The sequence below is a fragment of the Fringilla coelebs genome (genome assembly GCF_963513975.1).
Source record: "Fringilla coelebs genome assembly, chromosome: 3".
NCBI lineage: Eukaryota > Metazoa > Chordata > Aves > Passeriformes > Fringillidae > Fringilla > Fringilla coelebs.
Genome location: NC_140030.1, coordinates 62,130,074 through 62,151,359, shown reverse-complemented (window position 1 = coordinate 62,151,359; position 21,286 = coordinate 62,130,074). Strand labels below are relative to the sequence as shown.

The following is a 21,286-nucleotide window of genomic DNA, read 5'->3' as shown; positions in this document are numbered from 1 at the left end:
GGTAGAAGCCCTTTCACTCTGAGTTGCAGGAAGCATTTGCCACATGTGCAGCAGCACCTGGATACTGTACTTTGTTGGGAGAAGGCAACTGCACTTTCTGTGGCTGGAGGAGAACTTGGCTGACAATGGGCTTAGGCCCTGCTTGTGCAGCATCAGTTGTGTCCTAACTGGAGAAGAGGCACTTCCAAGCTGGGCAGCCAGGTGCTGATGCCTCTGATGTGCTCCTGTTTTTGTATTCCCAGCTCTTATTGAGGGCATGAACTGCTTTTCTTGGTGGGGCAGTCGGTGACACACCTGTTTAATGTCAGGGGGCTGTTCTCTGTCAAACACACACAATACAGGGTGGGTTTGCCATCTGATACAGCACAGTAAATCATTCTCCAGTGACCAGTGTTTGCTGTACAAACAGGATTTAACTGGCTTAGTTGGAAACATAATGCATCTCCTCCGTGTTCTCTCCTATCAGCAAGCAGCCAGAATTAAGGAATTTCACTAAAGAGTTGCCAGTCACTCACCTCTCATGGCAAATGCCCCAAATTCCTTTTTCTGTCTTAAAGCAATCTTTTCTATTGTTTGCAAAAAACCACCTGCTCAGTTGTGGTGTTACCTCTGTCCTCAGGTTTCTGCTCAAGAAATCAGGAAGGAGAATCCCCTCCAGTTCAGATTCCGTGCCAAGTTCTTTCCAGAGGATGTGTCTGAAGAGCTGATTCAGGACATCACGCAGAAGCTGTTCTTCCTGCAGGTGAAGGAAGGGATCCTCAGTGATGAGATCTACTGTCCTCCTGAAACAGCAGTACTTCTTGGTTCCTATGCTGTGCAGGCCAAATTTGGAGATTACAACAAAGAGGTGCACAAGCCTGGATACCTCAATTCAGAGCGTCTGATCCCCCAAAGGTGAAGGAATTGGCTGATGCAGTCTTTGTTTGTTTGGATTTTTTTTTAATGCAAAGAGTTTCATTTAAAAGCATCTTTGGTTTTGTTTTTTTAAATTGAATTTCATATAATTGGGTTTTCCCCTTATTTTATTTCTATCTGTCATATTTGAGTATATTTTTGCTTCTCCTTGGGTTGGTTAGAGAGGAAATATAGTTTTGTATTCAGCTTTTATTTCTTAAACACTGCTGCCATGCTGGTAACTGTGGCAGTATGAATGTTTTCTCTTTAAGAAGAAAAGAGCAGCATTAAGTCAAGAATATGAAATTCTTGAAGAAGGTTGGGTTGTGTGTCCTTAATCCAAATGTACAGTCCTAAAAAGCTTGTATGTGGAAAGCATGTCTTGTGGCTTCACAGACCATCCATCCCCACACGGGATCAGTGGATGTTATCAGACCAATGGCTTCTGTTTGTCCTTCCTGATGACACTGCAGCAATGTCTATTTCCAGGGATTGCACCAACTTTTGCTTTGCTGTAATCCCCTAGTGTCTACAGTACATGTGTGATTTGTTTGCAGAGTTTTGCTTATCCCTCTCATGTGTCTGGTCAGTGACCAGAAAGGCTTTGCAGAGGGTTATTGCTCATTCTGAATTGCTCTCCTTCACAGAGAACATCTTTGGGCTGAGTAGGGTTTTCCTTTTGGCTGCAGTAAGCCTTCCACCAGAGTGAGAGTAAGACTATAGCAAAGATCCCCATCAGTGGATATTGCAGAACCTCTAATCTTGCTGATGTCTGTTTCCTTCTGTAGGGTGATGGACCAGCATAAACTCTCCAGAGAGCAGTGGGAAGAGCGGATCCAGGTGTGGCATGCTGAGCACAGTGGCATGCTCAAGTGAGTGTTTTGTGCTGGTCCTTGGGCTGATCACCTTGCTGCTTGTTTGATTACCTTAAGTTTGCAGTTCTACAACATGGTTTTGTTCATCTGTGGTTTAGAATCTGGGTTGCCTGTGTCAGCTGACTCCTGGTGTATATTTTTTAGTTCAGTATTGAATCCCATGGTAAAGCACAGTAGGATATTTTATGCTGGTGCTGAGAACAGTGTGGATTCCTGAAGATCTTGGACCTGTGCACATTTTGTTAGTGATAGCTTTGAGTGGGGAAAAAGAGTAAAGGTGCTGTCAAACCTTACAGTCATTGAAGCATTTGCATGGACAGATGGGGAAAGCTCAGATCCCATACCTTTCCTACTCACTGTACCCTGAGACAAGGATGAGTGCTGAGAGAGGTGAATGTTGCTGATTTTCTGCCTGGAAGTACTAGGGATTGGCATATGGAAATATTCTCTTTGTGTGTTCACAGATGTGATATCATAACTTCTAAAGTGAATCCTAAATGGTGAACGTTCAGTTTTAACTTATGTTTGAATTGAGGCTTAGGAAAAGTTTTTTTTCTTCTGATGTGTTCGTGTTTTCTGAGATAGAGCTGATGTTGGTTTCTTATTTATCTGATTTTTTTTCTTGTCTCAATCAGAGAGAATGCCATGCTGGAATACCTGAAGATTGCCCAAGACCTGGAGATGTATGGAATCAACTACTTTGAAATCAAGAATAAGAAAGGAACTGATCTTTGGTTGGGAGTCGATGCCTTGGGGCTCAACATCTATGAAAAGGACGATAAGTAAGGCTCTTGTTTTTGCCTCTGATCTTGCAAGAGAGGGTTGGTATGGGACATTTCTCATTCACAGGAATGCTTGTGTTCCCATTTTAGATCAGTGGGTGAAGCCAGGAAATGGGCTTTCACATCCCCTGTGCTTTTATGTCTTTCCTGAGCTGCTAACACTACCTGCTGTATAGAGAGAGATGTCAGTTGTACGATGCCATCTTCGTACTTGTGCACAGTGCTGGAGCTGAATCCTAAACTGAGGAGTTTATCAGGCTTTTCCTTGAGTCAGGTCACCAGTTTGCCATCAGTGGCCACAACGAGAACCTGGCTAGGCTAAGGTATCTGCAGACACCTGAGGAAACTCCTGTCCTGAAGTTAATGAGGGATGTGTGTGTAGCTGCCTGGTTCTGAAAATGGGGTGGACACAAAAGCAAGGCTGGGTGACACCCAGAACCCAGGGAGAGGCTAACCTATATAGTTATTGTGAACAAGGAATGAAATGAGGGCTTACTGAAGTACACACAGTTTTAATCAGCCCTTCTGGTAAAGGCAGAGCCATTATTAATTGGATAGTAGGTGGGAAATGATAGACTACATCTATAAATAAACATAATAAGAAGGTGAGAACAGCTGTGTCTAAGCCTGCTAGTCTCTTCTAATACTCTGCAACTGAAGGATTGAAGGGAGTTAAAATAGATATTTTTTAGATGGAGCATTGCTGTCTAGACTGCTTTCTTTTCCTCTCCCCGATGTTTCAAATCTTTGTTTCATGTCACTAATCTGTAACAGACTATCATTGAAATACAGAATGGATTTCACCTGTTCTACATCTTTGCCTCCAAAAAGGTTTGAATGCAACCCAAATATTAATTGGATCTCTCTGCATCTTCTGTTGATAAGGCAAAGAGAAAGGCAGTCTTTTCTGCAATGCTAATATGTGCTGTCACCCAGAAAACAAGGAGTGTCACTTGAAAGAAAAGTAGTTTCGCTCATGTAATACTTCAGTCTTGAATGACTGGTCTTGCTATGTAACCATGGTCACACAAACAGGTTTTTCGAGCTGCAGAAATCAGAGTGTAGCCATTGACTGTGAAGACCTATCGAGAGCATTTGCAAAACAAATACAGTGCTGGAATAAACTGCTTATTTCTGCTGCAGCTCTTGCCGCTATATAATTAAGTCTTTCCAACAGATGTGGGGACTAGAAAAATAGTAATGTGTATGGAACCTCTGGTTTGTAGGTGCAAAGTTTGGGTGCAAAGATGAAGCAGCAGAGATTTCATTGTTGGAGTGTAACACAAGGAAAAAGAGGCTGTGCTGTAGGTGTGTGAGCCTCTGTACTGTAGTGCATGTCAATGTCCTGTTTCTGGGTATATTCAAGCTTTTTTTTTTCCTGCAGTAAAGGGAAGAATCTGCAGTAGAACTTACTAATGAGTGAATTATTTTAGTTGTCTGTCATACTGTGTTATCTAGGATTTAAGCACTTGTACTAATATGATGGAGGCTGGAGTAATTAGTTACTCTTAGTCTAATCAAATCATTTTCTTTACAGTTCTTAATGTTACACACGCACACACACACACACACACACACACTGTTGCATAATCTTGCAGTTGAGTTAGAGGTTAGGGAGTGGATAGTTCTGAAGAGGGTGAATTTTATTCTCAATGTCTGAATTTAAATGAAGCAAGGGGTTTTTTGTGCTTGGACCCAGCAAAATTTTTTGATGTCGTAGCTTTCCATCTCTTTGACAATGATGGAAATTCCTCCCAAAATTGCTCTTTTTTTCTTTAATCAATGTGTTCCATAAAATTCTTACAGAATTTGAGTGGTCCACTGTGATGATTAAACATTTCTGTAAGTGCTAAACATTAAATACTTGTGTCTTCAAATAATTTGCAAGAATAATTGTGACAGAGACCCATATGTTGGAGGGGTTAGAGAATAACAAGAAGATTGCTTATTGTCATTATTTTTTATGTAAGACACAATTATTACAATTATTAAAATTCTTAATCATTAACAGCTATCTCTAAAGAATATACCCTCCCTTGCTAAGAGAAGAATAAAAGAATAATAATGTGATATTAAATATAAAAGTAAAATGTTTGGTTGGGCTAATTAAAGGACTTTATTATAGTCAAATGCACAAGTCCTTGCAATGCTAGAACTCGATGCAGAGCTGATCAGGTGTGTGAAGCTGATGTATTGGAATGGCTCAGAAACATTTGATCTCATGACAAACTGGATGCTTTTTATATGCAAGATGCTGGAGAAATTAAGGCAGAGGAAAATATCAAGTGTTTAGTGAGTCATATAGAAAAATTTCAAACAAATCAATAGACCTGGACTCCTCAGCAGCAAGAAAGAGCTGGGAGTCTGAATCTTGCCCTTTGCTTCATAGGGGAGCTTTTCACCAGTGGGGAGCCACGTGGCACAGCTCTCTGCATGACCAGAGAGTAAAGTTCCCCTCGGTGACTCATGGGATGGGCTCAAAGAGCAGTTTGTATGGAAGGAAAGAACAGAGCCTTTGTTACCAACCTTGCCTGTAATCCAGGGGAGGAGATATCTGAAGGGAGGGTGTCAAGAGGATGGAGCCAGGCTCCTCTCAGTGCTGCTGAGCAGTGGGGCAAGGAGCAGGCACTGATGCACAGGAAGTTCCACCTGAATATGAGGAAGAACTTCTTTGCTGTGCAGGTGACCATGCACTAGAACAGATTGCCCAGAGAGGCTGTAGTCTCCCTGACTGGAGGTATTCAGGATGCATTCCTGTGCCATGGGGCTAGAGCAGGGAGGTTGGACCAAATGATCCACTGTGGTCCCTTCCAACAGGACCCATTCTGTGAAACAAAAGAAAATAAATCTTCTCCTACTAATGGTGCCTGTCTAGCACTTCAGAGTGCAGGCAGCATGGAGGTGACTGGGCTAGCTGTAGCACAGCAGGGTAGGTTTGCCTGTGAGTGCTGTAAGGTGTGGGGAGCAGCTCAGTAACTTTGGCTTATGCCTCCATGGTGTGTGAGAGGCCTGTGCAGGGCAGCACTGCACATAAAGTCTGCATGCCGTGGATTTTGGGACCAGAATTAAAAGAAATAAGCTCAAAAGCAACTGAGCATGTGGCTTCAGTAGAGTCTATTCCTATTTACATAGCCAAAGGTTGGTAGGGTGGCTGATGAGAATGAGAAGAGACTCAGTAAGAGAGGTTACTGGGCTTTTTTTCCCACTCCCTGTGGTATTCTGGTTCAATTACTGTCTTCTCTCTTTTGGGAAAGCTTTGTGAAGTATTGCATTCCACCAGGTCTGTGTGTTGGAAGCAATATGGGTGAAAAATGTTTATTGCATCGTCCCTTAAAACAAGTTTTTCTTCTTTCCAGACTAACCCCGAAGATTGGGTTCCCCTGGAGCGAAATCAGAAACATCTCTTTCAATGACAAGAAGTTTGTTATAAAACCCATTGACAAGAAGGCACCAGTAAGTATATCTAGAAGGGACTCCTGCATATGAACAACTGGTACTGTTTCATCTCAAAATAAAGTAGTCTTGGGAGAGTAGAAAGCCACAGGTATTCTAGATGTAAAATAAGCATTTGTATTTAGAGCTGCTGTTTTTTCTGTGCAGCATAAATGAAGGGCTGATAGTGATAGCTAACGTGGAAAAAGATAAAGATTTTACAAATGCAGAGTCCTTTTTTGTAGCAAACTGGGTTACTTCATGCTCAAATTTGAGATTCTTTGCTAGTTTGCTAGTTCTGTGAGTCTTCTCTGCATATCTTTCACTGCATGCAAGCTGATAGGTTAATTTTAATTTTGTTTTTTCATTTAAAAATACCCAAACATTAAAAAAATTACAGAAGTAGTTCAAATACTACTGCAAAGCCACATGGATACATATGGGTTCCCATCCATCACTGCCCACTTCCACATTTCTGACAGAGTAAAATGTGGTGTTCATTCACTTTCTTGAGCACCAAGGTAAATTTCAGGGATATGACTTTGGTGGAGAGCTGAAATATAGCTACCTGTGAATATTGCTTTTCAATACTTCAAAGTATGTTTTCAGAGTTATTTTAGTGAGGAATTAGAAACTTACTTTGACCTGTTGAGAACATAAGGTGGAATAACTGGTATAGGTGGATGTCATTCAGTCAGTCTTGTGAAATTATTGGAGTAGTTGAGAAAGATCTCCTCTGCTCTTCCCCCACCCCTGTACTTGGCCTTGGTGGATAAGTGCAGCTCAGAGAAATAATAAGTGGCCTGGCTTTGGCAAAGGATGATGGCTTATAAATATCTCTAACAACCAAAGATCCTCCCAGTAATTTAAAGGACACTAATGCACTGTGTGCTCCAGGGATTTCTTCCTTCCTCCAGATAAGAACCTGGGGGAGAGGAGCTTTTTTTCTGTAATGCTGTTAGTGAAAACAACAGAACTCCCCAGAGACAGAAAGCTGGTCTGTCAGGCATGCTTTTCTCAATAGAAGAGCCTCTTGCATGTGTTGTACATAATTACAAAACACAGATCACAGCTTTCCACCCACTCCCCAAAGAGTAAATCTGAGTTTGAAATGGAAGGCTTGCAAAAGGCTGGTACAGAAAGGTGTTAGCATTGAAAACCTCAGTTATGTTTCCTCCTTCCCTGTCAATTATTATTTTCCCTCTGGCTGATGGTATGTTTAAAGCTATGCCTAAAATAAGAATTTACCTGGGCACTAATTTTGAGTATTCAGGAAGTTGTCTGGGTCTTTTTGTGTGCTTGTGCCTCCTTTTAAAAAGGCAGGCATCATAACTACAGCAAAACACTCAGTCCACTCAAGTTGTAGGTTGGAAGGTCTCTTTTAATTTGGAGGATTCTATATGCCTGTGTTTAAATTTACAGTAATGTAAAGGGCAGAGTCCTGTGGCACCTTGCCCAGGGTAAGCTTTTTAATTTTTGGGCTTTGTCTGCCCATATACTCCAAGATCTTCAGCACATTATCTTTAAAATATCGAGGTGCAATTCTTGCAGTTGTGTGAGATCTGGAGTAGGCTGGGGATGAGGAAAGAAAGGAATTTTTCTATATTTGTATTTGAATGTTGTGTCCCTTGATTATGGCCTTAAATGACAAATGCAAGCACCATCCATACCCTCAGTATTTACTTCCATGGAAACGAGCTTTGCCTCAGCACAGGACCTGTTCATCACAATGTGCACAAACTGTTTCTTTTTACAATTACTTGTCAGAAGTAGGGGGGTGGATGAGCAGCTTACAGTCACAATTATCAGGATCAGACCTGTGAGCCTCTGAATGGCTCCGACAGGATTTAGTGGGAGAACACAGCACACTGCCCTGATTGCCTCTGCAGCCAGTGTGCATTAGGAAAATGCATTGGAGAAAATCAGTCTTTGTCAGCATATTCATCTTAATGCCACTTAGGGAGCTTTTAATTGCTTAGTGTGACTTCCAATTTTCCCAGAGATAGCCACAGTTGTGCTTCTGAGCTCAGGCAATTAAAAACATGGTCAATGCCTCCATACCTGGTTCCATCTCTTGCTAACATTAAGGCAATCCATAGGAGAGTAATTCCAAGGAATGGGCACTGGCTTATGGTGGTAATGTGGCAGCTTGCCCACTATCCATGTAGTACACAGACAAAGCACAAGGATGTTTATCCACTGTGTAAGTTTAGACTGTTGTAGATGTGTGTGGTTGTGGACTCAGAAAAATTATCAGGGAGGTGGTGAACTTGGGCTCTCTGTATCCCTTCCTTAGCTGGTTTTCTTCTAGAATAGCTAGTCTAATTTATGATTTCTGTATAAGTCTGATTATAGGACAGGTAATAAGAAATTTGGGAATGTCCTTTTTACTGAATCAGAAATTTCAGAATATAATTTGTTTTGTCACTGCCTGCAACCTGATATTCCAGATAGCCCATGTGGTTGGTGGTTAAAAAATTAGTTTTCATTTGACACTCTTCTAATAGCCTAGGTCAGCTTAACTAGGAAATGCCATGGAATGGACAAGAATGATGAAAGGTATTTTTCTCTGAAAAAACACATGGGGCCTTGAATGTTGATTCAGATTGAGAAATTCTACAAATTTGTAGTTTGTGCTTTGTCTTTCAGTCACAAAACTGCAAACTGAAAAACTACTCAACACTAGAGGTCTGTGTGTTGCCCAGATGTTTACCTGTCAACTCAGAACATTCTGCAACATCTAACAATCTCCATTTAAATGAGACTTCATCTATCTGGGATTGTCTCTAAAAGATGCTTTATCTAGAAGAGCAATTTGCACATTCTATGCAGACTTTAAATGGAGAGTATAAATCACAATAGTTTTGGATTCAGATGATATTTGCATTCCCTGTTGCTGTTTAAATGGTCTTGCATTTATGTCTGGATTAGAATTAAATTAGCGACAAGATGTTCTGTCTGCAGTTAGCTGGGAGGAGAAGGAGTGTTTGGAAAAAACTGACTGTGGAGTGTCTCTCCTAGGACTTTGTGTTTTATGCCCCTCGTCTGAGAATTAACAAGAGGATCCTGCAGCTCTGCATGGGCAACCATGAGCTGTACATGCGGCGCAGGAAGCCCGACACCATTGAGGTGCAGCAGATGAAAGCCCAGGCCCGGGAGGAGAAGCACCAGAAGCAGCTGGAAAGGTGGGCTTGGATACGGGCAGCTGATGTGGCATGGCAGAAGTAAATGACACCCAAGTGCCAGGGTTCAGCAAGCAGCTGTATCCCTGGGCAGGGGTCAGTAATGTGGGCGAGGCTCTGAGCTATCCCAGGCTCAGGAGGAGCACGTGTGGCCCTGGAGCTCTGGAGTATGGGCAGGGACTCGGGGTGTCCTGCAGTGGGACCATTTTACCCTTCCTGCTTGGCCCTGTGCCCACAGTCAGCTGTCCTGGCTGCGGCCTCAGGAGCTGCAGGAAAATGTGCAAGTAAAGGCACAGCAGGCTCTGGTGTGGTGGTGTGCACCTAGAGAAGGGTTTTCCTGACTCTGGAATGTTGGCATCTGGTTTATGTGCTGGGCCACGGGATGTTTGGGAATAAGGAGAAGCCTTCACAGGGAGCACATATGTGTACACTGTAAAGACAGGAGGAACTGGGAGATCTCTTACAGGCAAGGAAACGGGAATAGCAATTCTACCACTGGCTGCAGGTTGCTTATGATCCAAGAAATCATGCTGCTTTTCTCCTGAACTTGTGGATTGTTTGTCTCTCTTCTCTCAGTGCTGTTGTTTTCACACCTACTTTACTTTCCATATGGCAGAAGTAACAAAGTTACACCTCTTCTGCCTTGCAGTACAAGACTTTTTCCTCTCTGGGTCTAGCAGCTGCTTGGTATTCTAAATTTCTGCGGCAACCAACAAAAATACAAATGCTTTTATGAAATGGGGTATCTTAAGCAGAGCAAAAATTCTAAAGAGATGAAGGAACAGCCTATTTCTGTCTTCTGGCTCCTGTTTCGTGGCAGTCACTTTCCCATTGAGCTGCCTGGAGAGATTCCCAGCCAGCTTTCTTGTCTGGCAGCAGCTTGGGTCTGAAAGTGAGCTTCCAGCATGAAATGTGTTTCTAACAGGAAACAACTAGAAGATGAAAAGAAGAGGAGAGAGACAATTGAGAGGGAGAAAGAACAAATGCTGAGGGAGAAGGAGGAGCTGCTGGTGAGGCTACAAGAGTTCGAAGTGAAGACTCAGAAAGCAGAGAAAGGTAAAGTATTTGTCCTGGCTGAGCAGACCACCTATTGTGTTCCACAGAGGGGTTGTATGGGGATTGCCCATGCCTTTCCTAAATCTGGTGACACTGGGATTGCTTGGCAAGACTTACTAATGTCTGTCTGCTGATACAGCTAAATGTACAAATGTGCATCCCAAGGATGAAAGTTGCATAAAATCTGCAGATTTTATTTGGAAAGTAAAGGGCAGGAACTCTGTTTTCTCCTGTTGCCAGGAGGATTTAAGTAGCACAGCCTCTTCCAGCAGTGAACAAGAGTTCAGCCCTCAAGTACTTTTTACTCATTCCTAACAGAAAAAGTACTTTGGAAACAAATCTTTCCAGTGAAACAGAAGCTTCTGTTTCAATGCACAGAAAAACACATTGGAGGCAACAGCAACTGGTCCATGCAGCAAACTGTCAATTAACAGCAGCAGAGTCATGTCAGTGTTACAGACTTCAATGCAAACATCTTGCAGAAGATTTAATTACAATGTCCATCTGACAACTTCTGAATTCAGTTACTTGGTGTATTATGCAAATAATTACTTTGAGGAGCACAGTGAAGGGAGTATTGCAAGCTGGAATAAAGTCCTGTCATGACTTCTGCAGTTACCTAAGAGACTGAAGTTTCTTAACTTTGACCAGACTTGTGGACTAACCACATTGATCTGTCTCTTTGCAGAGCTGTCAGATCAGATCCAAAGAGCCATTCAGCTGGAAGAGGAGAGGAAACGGGCCCAGGAGGAGGCAGAACGCCTGGAAGCGGAACGTTTGGCAGCTCTGCAGGCCAAGGAAGAGCTGGAGAGACAAAATATGGACCAGATAAAGAGCCAGGAACAGCTGGTAAGACTCAGTTACTTTGAGAACAAGATCCACAGGCATATTACTGTGCCCTGGAGTAAGGCAAAGCCATCATGTCCAGGGAAAAACAGTGTAGTGAGGTACTGGGCCGTCATTGTGGCACTGGTTTCTATCATAAGCAATCTTTTAGTTCTTCATTTTCCTATTCAGTCTCCATGAGAGTTAACAGTATTTTTTATTGTGTTTGTTTTTTTGGTTGGGTTGGTGTTTTTCCTAAGAGTCCCTGTAATTCCCATTTCATTATTCAACAGGCTACAGAGCTTGCAGAGTATACAGCCAAGATAGCACTTCTTGAAGAGGCAAGGAAGCGTAAAGAGAGTGAGGTTGAAGAGTGGCAAATCAGAGTGAGTATCTGCTTTACCAGTTGCTCTAAAATTCTGTGCTTAAGCAGAGCATACTGTGGTTCTTAGCCTGATGTGACTTCTCAAACATGTGGAAGCAAACATCTGTACAGCAGTGAAAAAGACCAAACTTGTCATGAATGTGCAATATCTCTGCAAAAACACCTTTCTTCCACCAACCCTTCAGTCAAAAGTCAGAATGAAAACCTGTATAAAACCTAAAAATGTAATCATTGTCTTGGAGCCTTGGAGAGAGAGGGGCACATGAATAAATGATGCATGTAACCCATGAAAACATTACATGAGTCAAGAGAAGATGCTGCAAATGCAGCCACACTGCAGGTGCCTGTTTTGAGGGGCATGTGTTGTTTTTGGTGGCTTCCTAGTACCTGGATCAGGAGACTTTAATAGACTGCTGCACTAAAACCACACAGGGCTCAGAGTGCTGCTGCTCCCAGTGCACTGCAAGACACATGGGAGGGCAGAACCACTGCAGCAGCAGGGAAGGTGACTGCCTGGTGTGTAATTGCACTAAAAATGCCAAATTAGATTCCCAGATTCTTGCTCTGTGGAACTGGTGTGTCTCCAGCCTACAGCTCTTCAAATGGAGAACAGAATGATGATAACTGTAGCTTTCCATAGAACTTTTTCCTGGGTTGTTTTATTGGAAGACTATTGTTTGTTCAGACCCCCTGCACATTACACAATGGCTGATGACGATAGCATCCCTAGCAAAAAAAAAAAGAAAGTTCTCTAATAGTGGAGTACCATCAGCTGCAGACATTTCATTCTCTCTTGCTCTTTATAGTAGATGGAAAAAACTAGGAAAATAAGCATTTAAGTGTTCATTAAGCTGATTTAAAGCAAGAAACACATTTAAAATATTTTCCACTCTTTTCTCAAAGGCGAGGGAAGCACAGGAGGATCTGGTAAAGACCAAGGAGGAGTTACACCTGGTAATGACTGCTCCACCTCCACCCCCACCCCCTGTCTACGAGCCAGTGAATTACCACGTCCATGACAACCTGCACGATGAGGGCTCTGAGTACTCTGCCTACAGCGCTGAGTTCTCCAGCGAGGGCATCAGGAACGACCGCAACGAGGAGAAGCGCATCACCGAGGCAGAGAAGAACGCACGCGTGCAGAGCCAGCTGAGGGTAAGGCACTGCCGGGAGGAGGCAGAGGAATTGAAACAGTCCTGGACAACAGGTCATTTAATTACTCAGTTAAACACATAAAGCATGACAGTTTCTCTTTGTTTACAGTTGCTATAGGAAGTTTGAAAAAAAGGCAAGGTATAGAAAAATTACTCTCATTGCTCAAGCTTTGAGATTGCTTAAATCATCCATAGTAGTTTTGGAAAGGCCAGGTCTATCCTCGTCTCTTCTCTGTCCAAGCATTAACAAGTATCAGCTCTCCCCAGAGAACACGACTGACAGGAGCTGAGAGCTTCTCACAATAACCTGTATTTATTGTTCTGCATACTGCAGGCACTGACAGATGAGCTGGCCCAGGCTCGACACGAGGACAAGAGGACCCAAAACGACATCATCCACTCGGAGAACATGCGCCAGGGACGGGACAAGTACAAGACGCTGCGGCAGATCCGGCAGGGCAACACCAAGCAGAGAATCGATGAGTTTGAGGCAATGTAAAGATGCTCATACGAAGAAGGCAGGACTGTGGGAAAGGCAGATCTTAATGCTGTGTTCTTGTTTTGGGGTTTTTGTTGTATTGGTTTTTTGGTTTGTTTTTTTTTTTCTGAGGAGGGGTCACTGTATGACACTTAACCAATGTCCTCTAAACCCAGATGTGTTTGAATCTTCCCTTTATCCTGAACCTTCTGTGAGATTTGGTATAGTTTAAAACTTATTGTACCACAGATCCTGGTAACTTGCTCATGCCTTTACTTAGTGCCAAAAGGCCTTATGTCACATCTCTCTTTAAGCAAGACAAATTTTAACAGGCTCTGCTTCTACTTAAAATGTGCATCCTGTGCAGGTGCTGGATTCAGCCTGGTCTAAAAGATTAGCATCTGTGGGTGAATTTTGTGCCATATGTCTTTGTATTATTAGCTACAGTGTAAAGTGTAACAGATGAGAAGACAGGTTGGGGAACTCAGGATTGTCAAGCACCTGTATGTGTGTCATACATCCACACACAGGTGCTTGTAGATCCTGTTTTTTCCTTCGTCTCGATGCCCCTGTTCCCCCTTCCCTGCCCCCCCACACAAAAGAACTGACAACACCTCAGAACTTCTTTTTGTAGAAATTAGATATTTTCTAGTTGCTGTTCTCAGCTGGAGAAATGGTGCAGTGATGGTGCAGAAGTGGCATAGGGACACTGGTACCCTCTTCATGTAACACGTAGCAAATACTCCTGGAATCTACAACACCATGTTTGCATTCCAGCTTCATTACTGATCAGTTGTAGTGTAGTATTTATAAATATATATATAAAACATGCAATATGTGAATTGCAGTACTAGCTAAAGGGAAATAGTTTGCTCTGTATATTTTGTTACTTTTCAGATTTAATAAGACTTGCATCTGTAAAAATGCATAAGCAAGACTGTAGTCTGATACAGTGCAGCTGATTATTTACTATAAAGCATTATTTGTAAAGATCATTTTTTTTACTTAATGAAAACTGTTATATGTACACATGATCCAATATATACAATTTTACTGCACCTATTTTTCTAACAAATTTTCTAATTTTTTTAAATGTTTGATTTAAAGTTTCAGACTCCAAAGATGAAGGGACTGCTTGTTTATATCACAGTTGTATTCTCTCTAGTAGAGAGCATTTCTGTGACTATCCTTCCCCCACTCTCCCCTTTTTTCCTTGAAAATCTGTTAGAAAGTGAGATACAGTATGTTGTCACCTCTTCATTTACAATATCTATGCTGCGTTATACTTGAGTTGAATCTTGTGTGGGGTTTTTTTATTTGCAGCAGCAACCATCTAAATAAAAGATCTGCAAAGTAACAAAGGCAATGGGGTGAAGTGTTTCTTGTGTGGGGTGTATTTTGAGTAAGTTGTGTTTTTGCTCTTTTAGTTCCTGAGCTTAGCTTCTGAGTCCCTGTGGTTTTAAATCTCAAATCCTTAAAAGCCACAATGACCAAGAAAGGAAGGGGGAGTACTTAAAGTAAGGACTAAAAGTATAACACAAGTTACAGCTGTACACAAGAAGTTTCTGCTGACTGTAAAGCTACATCCAATGCAAGGCCAACTGACACAGGAGTTTGGCCCTAAGCTTGTCCACATGAAGAAATGATAAACTTTTGTCATGTGCTGTAAACCCTATGGATCAGAGTTGTTAATTCCGTCTTACAGTGGCAGCTGATAAGAAGGGACTTGTTACACCCACCCATATTCCATTGGCTGTAGTCCCACCCTGCTACTGACAGGGACTTTATACATTTAACTTTCTAAGCACCAGGCAATACCACAAATTTGAGACGTGGCCACAGGCCAAAGCTTTTTAGGATCCGGTGAAATGAAGTGGCAGTGTATTTAATGCTGAAGCAGAGGCATTGCATCACCCATTTGCAGCAAGCAGACAAAGATAAACTGGTTTTGCATTCTGTGGCTAAAACATCAATGTAAGAGTGAAACAATGTAACTTTCTTGTTATAACAGTTATTTTCTCAGAAGTAGTCCTAGTTGTGATTTAAATAGTAACAGTTCTGCTAGGCCTGCAAATGGAAAATGCACATTGTCTGGGCCCTGTTGCTTTGACAACAAAAAGCATCTCAAACTGAGGCTGTCACTCCTGAAGAAACAATATTATGCTTACACTCCAGCTAGAGACACAGGCTAAAGCCTTGACTTCTGAAGAAGTAAAACATTCAGAATGTCACACACATTCAAATACGTAATTCAATTCCCAAAAAAACTGGAATAGGTGCTATTGCAGTGTACCTTTTCCAGAACTGAAGCATATGTACCACTTCAGTTTAAAACATCGGACATGGGAAAGGAAAGGTTGTTGTGTGAGAAGCTCTCATGATTTAAAGTTTTCCTTATTTGAATGCAGTACAAGTGTGAAGTCCATCCATGTGTTTGGGTTGTGGAGCACTTCCTGCCATTGGAGCACTCCCTGAGAAGCAAGGTCCATAGAGCCAAAGAATTCCTCTGCAAAAAAGCAAAAGGAAAAATCTGAGTTACTTTTCACTCGGCCTTATCCAACTCTTGACCAACCCTTTAACCCACTTCAGTAATTTCAACTGCTCTGTAGCTCCTGAGGCACTAATTGCAATAAGTGGGATTTATACTTTTGAACTATTATTTACAACCTGTTAAACTGGGAGCACTTTCTGAAGAGTGCAACCTGCAGCGAAGAAAAAGTTTTTGGCAGCATGACTAAAAGCAGAAGAGCAAGTGTGCACACTCATAATAGCAGAAGGGCACTAGGCCTCCTGCTTCAGTTCATTCCATGTTTAGGACTTGGATCACTTACAAGCAGATAGTCCTTGCTCTAGCAGAAAGGCAAATGCTGGCTAGGATAAGCAAAACAACTTCATGAGGAAGCCTGCATGACACTGAGCTACCACGAGTGATAATACTCCTGTAAACTGCATGCTGATACCAAAACATTTGACCTTCTCCTCTCAAATCCTGAAACCCAGGGCCCTTAATTCACTGGGAGAACAATTTTGACTAGCCTTCAAGGGACAATGCTTCCCTGCTCAACTACCAGTGAAACAGGCCTGTTTAGTGAGCAGAGGGTTCCTCAGACATGGCTCAGCCCAGAGAAGGAAAGCTCACTCTTAGGTTAGAGCAGAGCCCAAATCTTCAACCATCCCATAGCCCCTTTGGAGAAAGTGTTACCCACCCATATTTCATTGATTGGATTGATTTGTGGATATAAAGTAATAAGCACAGACATGAGCAAGGTTGGAGTCTATGAGATGATTAGTTCTTCTGCTTCCTTTTGATGAGAAGTTACTTAAAATAAGCCAATTCATAGAAAACAACTAAAGGAATAAGTCTTTAAAAACGTGTAGAGCTCTGTGTGAGTTAGAGCACACAATTTCTGTGCTTGTCTTAGCATGGCTCTGACTCATAAAAATGACCATGCTAACAAATGGCTTTCCTGAAAATTTCCACTGACAACCTTGACCTTCTGCACAGACCTGAACAGAAGCACCCGTGTCAAATTCTTGCATGAGCCCAAGACTGAAAGTTGCTTAGGACAGAGGCTGGAACTGCATGTGTAGGCACATGAAAGCAGGTAATAAATAACACAGTATATTTTTTTATTGCTTGGGATGTAAACTAAATGCACTTTTCCCCAAATTACATTCAACTTTCAGTGATAGAGAACTTACTGGCACCAAGCTTGGCTCCTCCTAGGAACTGATCACTTGAGCTGAAAATTGATTTGTGCCAGACAGTCAGGTGTAGACATGATTGCTGTAGCTGAGCTGGGGTCACACCATCAAAGACAAACAAGTGTTTCCACTGTGGACAGGCCTCTTTCTTCAGGACAGGAGACTTTTGCTTTACCTCTGCTTGGTCTGGAAGAATAAGACAACTTCCCACCCCAACAAAAAAGAGCTCAGCAAGGTTACTGGTTCTCAACCAGAAAATAGAACATTTTGATAACCAAATAGAGGTTAGAGGGCTTAACTAAGGCCCGTTGCTTTGCCCTAAATAGCAAAAAAGTTCAGCTTTAGTGAAAGGTAGAACATGGTGCTCTTGTGTTGATTTTGGGACCTGCACCTTTTCCTGCCAGCCTTTAGTGCAGATGCAAATAGGCTCTTGTAGTCTACTTTGACTCTGCTGTGACTGACTGTTGAAGGAGTCACATGCTGCTACTCAACAGTGCCTCAAACCAAACTTTTGGGAGATGAAATGCCCACCTATTTCACCAAAGGTGGGGGCTGCAACAGGTGAAACAGCTTTATGAGATGTAAGTTTACCCCAGTATCATCTTTCCAGTGGCATATGATGCCTGACAGCAAGGAAATAAAATAATCCCACATACAAGCTATCCAGCACACTAAAGAAAAATTCTGTTCCTTTGCCTTGGAAATGTCAAGAAGAGGATAAAAGTTTTCAATGTATCCAGAGCAATACTTAATTCTGCAAAGCACAGCTGAAACTGTGACAACAGCCTCTTTATTTGCACCTTTTTTCTACTCACTACCCTGCAAACTGCTGCTGCTCTGCAGACACCCAAGTGTCACCATTTCTAGGAAGTCTGACTAAGAGTGTGGGCAATGCCACTTTCCCATGCCAGTCTTCTGCTGAAAACAAGTTAATATGTACATTTGCATGGGACACATGTGACAGTCTCTATTTGAAGTGCTAGGTCTCAGACATACCCTTTAACAAAGGAGTTCAGCATTCCAGCAGATCTCAGCATGGGCAAGTTCTTGGCCCCAAATATCATAACCTGAAGCTGGCAGTTGAGAACTCCTTGGTCTTTGTTTCCTGAAAAAGGAGCACTTATCACATGAAATGCCCAGTTAGTTCAGCTCATAGCTTAAGATGCTGCTAAAAGTAAGCAGGGGAATGCCTAAGTGGCACTACTGAGATAAGGAGTCATAAGGCTGGACTAGGAACATTTCAAAGATTTGAATGTTTGTACAGTGAATGATTCACACAAAAAGCAAACCAAGCAGTGAGTAGCAGGCTGCTTTGTGATCCCTGTTCCAAAGACAAAGCTCTCTGTTGTGTTTCTGAAAAGCAAATACAGGGCAGTACACACAGAAGCATTTCTCTGGGACAGTCAGAAGCAGTGGAGAGAGCCAAAGCAATGGTGTGGTACTGCTCTGCTCACAGCTCAAGGCACAGAGCAGACCCAAAACACAGGCCTGCACAGGGAGGAAAACCAGAAGATACAGAGTTGGTAACTTTGGGGTCATTTGGAAAGAAAAGGGAACAAAAATAACAAAATAGGTAATTAGAGATTCCCATTGGTCTCTACCTGTTGCTGTGGTCCTGACACAGAGCACTACTGGAACTCTGAATGTCTGTACACCTCACTAGGGTCTAGGGAGGTAAAGAAAAGGAGGTTCTCCTATCCCTCCCTCCCAAAGTGTTTATTTCACTCCAGCAGCAAGTGCTTGCTCTGACATACTATAGCAATACTTAGTGTACCTTACAAGTTTTCGTTACTAGAAACTGAATCCTGACTATACATTTTGAACCTAACACCTTTCAAGTGAAACAATCTCCCTATGACACCACTGGAGGAACCCAAGGGTGCTGGTCTGGTATCCTTGCAGATACTTCCCTTCCAAATTTCCCCCAAACTGGCAGTCTCTGCCTTGGACAGCAGAACTATTGTTTCACCTCCAGAATAACCTCTGCTAGTAACATCATGACAGGTACAAGTTTGGAAAACAGCTGGATGCAACATACTGCTGCCATTATAATGTACAACTTTTGTTGGCATTAAAAAGAACAAATATACAAAGCTTGAAAATGTTTTGATTTTAAATAATCTAAGATATAAAACACCACAAAGCACCATTTGCTGTAGCTGTTAAAAAACCCATACAGGAATACTACATGGACACTTTGTGCCAGTCCTTCATTGATGTCAATTCTTTTCTAGTCAAGGAATTCACAGAATCATTTATGTTGGAAAAGACCTCTAAGATCATTAGAGGATCTGTTAATTAGGATCTTGAGCAACTAAAGCATTAGGATCATAGAGTAATTTTTAAGCAGTTGTGCATGCCAACATATTTTATACCTTCAAACTGGAGGTTTTGATACTGGGTTGGTACCGACAGCCTTGCAGACACGAGGAGCTCAGCACTGTACTGGATAAGATCTTCAGGCTTCTCAAGCTGAAGAAAGGGACATACACAAGTCTGCATTACTGCAATCATGCTCACAGCTTATTCTCACATCCACCTCACAGTTTATTTGTGTTTCCAACATGCCTTGCTAATGGGCTGGATTGACAGCACCTTCCCCTCAATGATCTCATGGGGTGATCTTTCTCACAACCTTTACCACATCTTGTTCTTAAGGTACAATGAAGCACAAAAACGTAGAATCACCTTGGGTTTCAGTGGGTACCAGTCAAACTGCATCGAGTCCTCCTCGAAATTCCATGCTGCCAGGGGAATCACCACTTCCCCCAAAAACACCCTGTATTTGAGAGCTCCTGCATGCCACACAGAGATCTGAAGCTGCCGACTTCTCAGCTGGGAGTGTTCAATCTCGTACTAGAAAGACAAACAGCCTCTGCAGAGCAATGCACAGGATAAATGCAGGCCCAAGCTCATGACCTGCTCCCAGGAAGCCCAGCCACAGCATGACTGAAGGCCTCTGGATGCAGACAGAACCATGCTGTCTGACTGTGCTTTGCAATCTGAAAAAAACCCAACTACCTATGTATTATACATGCTGAATAATGCTCATTCAAACAGGAAACAACATTCCAGGAATACCTTGACCTGCCTTGCTAAAGTTTTTGATTATAAATTCAGAACTTTAAATAACTCTAGACCATTTTTGCTGGGGTTTTGGAGTTTTGTTTGGTTTTTTTTTTCCTTTTTTGGTTTTGGGGGGGGTCTTGGGGGTTGTGAGTTTTGGGTTTGCTTGGGTTTTTTTTTTTTTTTGGTTTTGGGGGCTTTTTTGTTTGCATGTTTTGTTAATATACATATATCTATATTTATATATATTTCTGTTTACACTCCCAGCAGAATGTGGCTCCTCTGGAAGTCACACCTAATGATGGCTCTTAAATTCCCTTTCTGGTCAGTGGACATCTACTTAATGCAGTCAGCAGGGGCAAAGAAGTAATTCAGCTGATGACTAATGAAAGCCTTGATCCACTCTCCAAACATAGTTAGAGCCCTTTGAGACATTGCTGGGTATCTAATACACCCCTGAGACTGCCAAACCCAGCCCACAGGTGGCCTGTATGGAAAGCTGGGAGCAATGGCACAGGCAAGGAAATCAGTACCCATATTTAAGCTGCTGAATCACAAGCTGGGTGTGGGCTCTGTGGCTCATCACCCTGAGTCACCCTGGGCTCCCACATGCAGCTGCCTCCAAATGCAGGTGCCTTAACCTGCAGCTGAATCCCACCCAGTTGGATGTCAGCATCATGATGGAGCTAACCTGCAGTAGTGCTATGCACTTTTGACCGCTTCTGCTACTTTGGATAAACTAATAATTAAACTATTTTTAAGTATTTCTAAGTGAACACCTTTAGAGTTTATGCAGCCAGCTCATGGCTCTCACTCTGCTTAATCACTTCTGCATGACTGGCATTGAAAAACAACTATAAAATTAGGACCAGTGATTTCAACTTTGGCCATTTTTTTCTGCCAATTTAAACCCTATAGACAGGCTTTGGGCTGTATAAGAATCACATACGTTACAAAAATCCTTTTATGATATTATCAAGCCTCAACTATTGTCTTTACAAATATTTTGCTTGTTTCACTCACTGTTGATTCTTGATGTTCAGTCACACCAAGAGCTGGGGATAACACTGAAACTTTTGTGTAGTTTAAGAAGCAACACAAGTTTGCCTCTTCACTAACTTCGTGTCTTATCTCTTCCAAGACAATATATTACTGAAGAACTCATCATATGTCCTACTGCAGCTTGCCAAAGCACACACACACAGAAATGGTTTACAGTGATCTGAGTACAGAAGTGGAGATGGGAAAGCTGGGAACGACCAAACTAAGGCAGGCTCTCCTGGCTGACAGTACTCAGCTTCATATTTAATGAAGTGTCTGGGAAGTAAGAATAATGATTCCTCTTTCCCATACACAATTTTAACAAGGATGCAAGAAGCAATACTGAAAGGCATTAAGGAGTTCAAATCATAACTACTCTTCTCTGCTGGGATAATTAATGTTTGAAATTAG

General features: G+C 42.2%; 2 protein-coding genes across 2 annotated transcripts in view; one reads left to right on the top strand and one right to left on the bottom strand.

Annotated features, from left to right (window-relative positions):
* The first annotated feature begins 857 nt into the window (after nt 1-857).
* On the top strand, nt 858-14,309 carry EZR (ezrin). The gene is made up of 10 exons (XM_084203183.1): nt 858-894; nt 1,683-1,766; nt 2,405-2,551; nt 5,908-6,004; nt 9,005-9,168; nt 10,091-10,221; nt 10,910-11,070; nt 11,340-11,432; nt 12,335-12,586; nt 12,920-14,309. Exons 2-10 carry the CDS (start codon nt 1,687-1,689, stop codon nt 13,082-13,084), a joined length of 1,290 nt encoding a protein of 429 aa, XP_084059309.1. The 5' UTR covers nt 858-894; nt 1,683-1,686; the 3' UTR covers nt 13,085-14,309.
* Nucleotides 14,310-15,438: 1,129 nt separating this feature from the next.
* SYTL3 (synaptotagmin like 3) overlaps nt 15,439-21,286 on the bottom strand; it is a gene marked incomplete at both ends in the record, with an annotated part of 28,331 nt that continues 22,483 nt past the window's right edge. The window contains 5 exons of the mRNA XM_084202578.1: nt 15,439-15,569; nt 16,766-16,971; nt 17,765-17,873; nt 19,144-19,240; nt 19,457-19,624. Coding sequence (XP_084058704.1) covers nt 15,439-15,569; nt 16,766-16,971; nt 17,765-17,873; nt 19,144-19,240; nt 19,457-19,624 — 711 coding nt within the window. The remainder of the gene's footprint in view (nt 15,570-16,765; nt 16,972-17,764; nt 17,874-19,143; nt 19,241-19,456; nt 19,625-21,286) is intronic.